At 29.7% G+C, this 6438-nt stretch overlaps 1 protein-coding gene across 1 annotated transcript; it reads right to left on the bottom strand.

The window, feature by feature from the left end:
• Nucleotides 1-3020: 3020 nt before the first annotated feature.
• On the bottom strand, nt 3021-5955 carry LOC124544130 (protein MAK16 homolog A). The gene is made up of 8 exons (XM_047122580.1): nt 5799-5955; nt 5684-5730; nt 5459-5602; nt 4877-5059; nt 4175-4304; nt 3668-3871; nt 3344-3415; nt 3021-3133 (listed from the first exon to the last, which is right to left on the bottom strand). Exons 1-8 carry the CDS (start codon nt 5811-5813, stop codon nt 3032-3034), a joined length of 897 nt encoding a protein of 298 aa, XP_046978536.1. The 5' UTR covers nt 5814-5955; the 3' UTR covers nt 3021-3031.
• Nucleotides 5956-6438: the final 483 nt, after the last annotated feature.

The following is a 6438-nucleotide window of genomic DNA, read 5'->3' on the forward strand; positions in this document are numbered from 1 at the left end:
TAATCGACTTTTAAGTAGTCTAATATTTTTCATTTCATTTAACTTAGGAAGACTCTAAAAAATATGTTGAATACGCAATTATTTTTATTACTTTTTCGTGCATATTCATTTGTTTTAAAATAGTGTTTTGTTTGAAGTCGGTTTTTCTTTTTGTTAAAATTTTATTTATTTTTTGATTTTAAGTGAAGCTGATGTTGACTAACTAATTTTTTTTAATATGGATAGATTAAGCGTTCCGTTTATATGAGTCAGAAACTACTTCGAGGACAATTTCAAAGGAAACTTGCGAATAAAGCAAAAATAGACTTTCGAAAATGCGGATTTAATACGTCACGCGGCGTGAACTACAAGGATCCCTCGAAAGAGCTGTAATCGAACTCAGCAAAAAAACTTTGAAAAAGACCAACTATATTTCGTACATCATATGACATCACATCTCATACACATAATTTGATTAAAGATAGTAAGAAATTCTGCCCCATATCGCACCCTAACTACGAGCCGTATAGGAGTTCCATCACTACATAGTATAAAACAAAGTCGCTTTCTCTGTCCCTATATCTTTAAATCTACGCAACGGATTTTGATGCGGTTTTTTTTAAAAGATAGTGTGATTCAAGGGGAAGGTTTGTGTATATAATACATGAACAATGTAGTAAAGAAACACTGATAATTTTAGAAGTTTGCGATGTGATGTCGTATATAAACAAATTCTGTAGTATATTTAGTATCAGTATTGCACCCGTGCGAAGCCGGGGTGGGTAGCTAGTTGATTATAATATTCGACTATGATAATTACATAAACATAACCACATTAGGTGACTCAAATATCCAAATAACCTATAAATAAAAGATTCGACCGAGTATCGCTAACGTGCTCCTCAGAATTGTTCCGTTCCCTTCCGTTCCGTCACTTTGTCATGGATCCTGTGCTCAGAACCTTACCAAACTTTCATCAAATTACCCTTGAAGTATATATTTTATAATAAAAAAAGAATTATCAAAATTGGTTAACGTGATTTTCAGTTATTCACCTATTTGTTGCGCATATACATAACGCAAATTTAAGACTTATGTCGTTTTCACATGGATACCATCATCGGAAAAAAAAATAAAAAAAATGGGACCCCACGGGAAGCACTACCTTTCAAACAAAAAAAAAATTATCAAAATCGGTCCACCCAGTGAAAAGTTATGAGGTAACAAACATAAAAAAAAAAAAAAAAAAAAAAAAAAAATACAGACGAATTGATAACCTCCTCCTTTTGGAAGTCGGTTGAAAATTATCGCTGTTATCGTAATAATTGTCAAAATGTAATATTTTTTGTGTTTATTTAATAGATTTTAGTAAAATGAAAAAAAAACAATATAATTAATATATGCTTCCGTTATTTTTATTTATTAAATAGTAGTAAGTGATTATTTAATGTGTCTGAAATATTCTCAAAATAATAATTATTTATTTAGAAGCAACAAAAGCAGTTGAAAATCTAAAAATCATTAGGTATATTAGGCATCTTATTGCACTCGGACCGCACCCTTTGCTAACAATTTATTTAAAATTGATTTTGCGAGTGACAACTTCATAGCTAATTACATTGCTCGTATTTAAATGTATTTTTATAAATCCTACGTTGTGAATGCGCAATGAAAATATAATTTATTCGTTGCATCGACAAAAAGCAACTAAGTATTTCAGGGGATGCAAACTCAAACTCAAACTCAAATATCTTTATTCAATATAGAAGCATTACACTTTCTTATTGATGGTCAATTGAAACACTACCACCGGTTCGGAAAGAAAATACCCTGACCTGAGAAGAACCGGCGAAAGAAACTCAGCGGGTTTTTTTTTTGTTTGTCTTATGTATTATATAAATAAACAATTTAATATGAGATGAAATAGCCAGGAGGCGATCGTATCATTCCCAAGGTGTGCTATCGATCATAAACTCATTAATTGTATAATAACCTTTTGCACACAAGCGTTCCTTAATATTTTTTTTAAATTTGGCAATAGAGGCATTTTGAACGCTTTCTGGGATCCTGTTGTAAAACCGTATACATTGCCCCACAAAGGAGTTACTGACTCTACGCAGTCGAGTAACAGGAGTAACAAGTTTGTGTTTGTTCCTTGTACCAATGTTATGAGTATCACATTTTCTCATGAAATCATTAATATTTTTTCGTACATACATAACATTAGAGAATATATATTGAGAAGCAACAGTCAAGATCTTGATTTCTTTAAATTTATTCCTTAACGATTCTTTAGCTCCTAGGTTGTAGATTGCGCGAATAGCCCTCTCGTAGCACAAATATAGTATGGATAGCGGCTGCATTGCCCCACAGCACAATACCGTATGACATTATACTATGAAAGTAGCTGAAATATACTAAGCGAGCCGTATCAACATCGGTACATAATCTAATTTTTTTGACCGCGAATGCCGCAGAACTCAGTCTACTCGCCAATCCGTCAATATGGGGGCACCATTGCAACTTGGCATCAACAGTAAGGCCAAGAAACTCAGCAGAATCAATTGGATCCATCGATTCCCCATTGATAAGTACATCGGCTTTTACATTTTGTACATTTGGCGTACTAAATTTCACAATTTTAGTTTTATTATTATTTAGTTTAAGATTATTTACGCTAAACCAATGTACTATATCAGCTATAGCATTGTTTACGTCGTCGTACTGTACCTGTTTTCTATTAATTTTAAAAACTAAGGAGGTGTCATCAGCAAACAATACTATATCATGTTTGTTCCCAACAAGAAAGGGCAAGTCATTTATATATGTGAGAAACAGAAAAGGTCCAAGAATTGATCCGAAAATAAATTCCCACGCTTACAGACTGCGCTCTTAAGGAATTCATTTGTCTCATTAATGTATAAATAAAATATATACATTTCAAGTAAGTATAATGAAATGAACAATTTAATGAAATTTCAATGATTTAATTATATTCACAACTTCATTGTTAATGAAAGGATTTTTTGAATAATAAAACATTTAAAAATCATCATTGTTTTATTTTCTTTCTGGAGACTGTTGCAACTGGCTCGGTTTCATATTCAATTTCTACACGAGGCTTCTTAGCGATTGGAAGCTTAGCTGGCATATCCTATGAATGGGAAAAAAGGTTAATATTTACTTATAAAAGCCACAATAACAATAAACATTTTTAGCTTAAACTACATTACTCAATTTCAAGACTTGCTAAACAAATTCTAAATACATATAATGAAGATACATCTTAACGAAATGCATGTATGTATGTGATAGAACATGCAGGGGCTTTACTTAATCAAAAAAATCATGAAACATTGCTTACCTCAATATCGGATGTTTCAGATTCGAAATCACTTCCAACATTTGCATTTTCTTTTCTACCAGAATCGCTTTCCTAAAAATATTAAATAAAATTATAACAATGCCAAATTCAAGATACAGCAGCAGTACAAATGTTTATTACAATACCAAAAAATAACATTGGTAACAAGCAACATTAATATTACATTTCTAACACTGGTGACGACTTGTTAGACTCTTCATCTCTCTCTTTTCACAAAATTACTCCCAAATAAAGTATAAAAGCATGAGAAAGATGTTACACATAAATAAGTTTAATCTATTATATATGATTAAAAAAACATACCGCATCACTCTCCATATCACTGTCAGCTTCAACAAATTCGTCAACTTGTTCAATATTTCTCTCCAGTTCCATCTCAAGTTCGGGCTCCATTTCCCTTTGTACATCTTCCTCGTCTGATTTCTCACTTTCACTTTCAGATGAAACTTCCTCAGCTTTAAGTGCTGCATCAAAAGCCATTTGCGGGAAGTTGTAGATGTCATTGTACTGTGAATATTAATTTGTTTATAAAAAAGTGGTCTGTAACCCTTTCTTTAATATTGAAATATGTAATTGTTTTTTTAAGATACAACTTTTATTCATAATAATCAAATAGGATGGAATATGTAGATGAAGTCTGCAAACTTGGTTGTAAGGTTCTTGCCACCAATACATTTTGTAATATAAGCCAAAATAACCTATTATGTTGATAAACAGCACTTGACCGGCATAGCAGGTACAAGACACATACCAACACCCTAATAAAAATAATTGCAGATCATTGTGTCACACAAGTACTAGATTACTTACAGTTCCTTTCTTTAATCTATCTAACAATTGCTTCTCTATAGCGTTGTCTATTCTCGCAGCTACTAGGGCTTTCTCCTCCCTTCTTCTCTCACGTCTTTCTATCTTACGTTGTATTGGAACCAACTCTTTCCTAAAACAGATAAATTATTTTTTCATTAAAATTATATATATATTTAGCCAATCTTGAATTCCAACCATTGCTAATTGTTCAAAAATAATTAGTTTCCATAAATTACAAAAAAAAAACATTTGATCTCAGAAATCTATTTAAAACTACATATTTCATGTATTTATAATATTTCATACTTAATAAAAATGTGTGCTTCAAAACTTAAACTAAAAACTAATAAATTTTGGAAGGTTTAAAATACCTCATCTAGTTAGACACAACAAGACAAAATCTGTTTAGGTCTTTACATGTCAATTCATATATTTTTAAATGTAATTTTGTTTTAAGCACCTATGTGTAATTATGTAATACATTCTTCTGAAGGCTTCTTTGTCATTTACTTACATATAAATTATTAACATTTCAAAAATATATGGATTAGTACATGTATTCATAATTTTAGTTTTAATAAGTTATAACAATATGAAATAATCCAATGTATTAAAATGATATTTCCGAAAAAAATCTATATTTATTTTTATTACTTTGATGCATTTACAAAACTATCAATGAAAAATGGATATCATACTCACACTCTTCTCAATTTGAGTTTTCTCATTCTTATCAAATATTGAGTTATTTTGACAAATCTTTGCTTGCATTTTGCTTTTATAAATGCAGGCCAGTAGAGTAGATTCTCATTTATCTGATAAATAGCTTTCTCGAAATTTCTTGACAGCTTTACTTTTTCCCATTGTTTAGCAGGAAACATTACCCTAAAATAAGAAAAATTTAAAATAACTAAAAAACAGAGTAAAGGACAACGGCAGGAAGGAGTATAGTAGTAGAATTGATGCAATATTCTAGTATGTGATTATTCCATATAATATTTGTGTAATTAAATTTGTGAACGGTGAATAAGCAGATTGAAAGGACTTGCATCTAGAGTTGTAAATTTAAGATACTGTGTGTACAACTTACACAAATTAAATTAAATTATAATATAATTATAATTTAATTTAAACTATACACAAGTTGGAGACTGTCCACAAGTTTTCACATTAATCATTATCACTACAGTTATTTGCCTTTCTATCAATGAAATGAATAAGTTTTTATTCTAGTTACACAATTGTCCACAGAACTATGTAGTAGAGTATGTAACTAAAACAAACCTTTCAGCAGTCTTCATGTACAAATAAATAATACCATTCTCTTCTCTGATGGTAGCGTATTTACTGTTTGCAAGAGGACAAGATGACCGACTGCACAAACCTGTGAGGTTATATTCATTTCGACAAAATTGTTGAGTTTTAGTGCTGTAATTATAAAAAATAATTAATATTAAGAAAAGATAAAAGTATACTGAAAAACCATTATATTTACAAAAAAATACTTACGTTACTTTATGAGAACAATGTGTTTTGTTTATTATTGCCCACACAACCTAAAAAAAACATTTTTATTAGTTTAAGAGTTCAATCTAATGCCTTAATTGTATATAATAATACTCACGTCGTCGTGCTGCATCTTTCTTTTAAAATCAATTCAAGTTTATATATTCTTTGAACAATAATGTTCATAAAACTTCACATGTGAGTGGGTTATAAACTTACAAGTGACATACCGTCATAAATGTCAGAGTGACAATGACGTATCGTATAATGAAAGTAGTAATAATATGTATAATTTTGTTGTGCTTGCTCTTAGCCATTTGAATTTTGATTAAACATAGACCATGTTACTTTCAATACAATAAAGTTTATGAAGGAAAATGAATTATGTAAGTCCGTAGTTCATAACTATTTATTTTTTAAAGTTAATTTTTATGTCGAAATTGAAATATTCAATAGTTTTTATTTACATTTGATAATGTCTAATGATACATTTGTATGATTATTTACGATTTATAATAAATTTAATATATTATTTCGCTAGTGCTACGTACATTTCAGCATATTTTGCCTTTAATTCTTAAATATTTTATTAAAATCATAAAATAAATACTTTTTTCTCATTCGATGCAGAGTGATTACCTCTTTCATATATTTAATATTTATAGAAACTATAGACTATAATTGATGTATTATGAATATATAATTTTCTTTTCCTACTTATAATAAACCATGGAGAGATAACATAATGAAATATTTAT

This window comes from Vanessa cardui, chromosome 4 (assembly GCF_905220365.1).
Source record: "Vanessa cardui chromosome 4, ilVanCard2.1, whole genome shotgun sequence".
NCBI classification, from domain to species: Eukaryota; Metazoa; Arthropoda; class Insecta; order Lepidoptera; family Nymphalidae; genus Vanessa; species Vanessa cardui.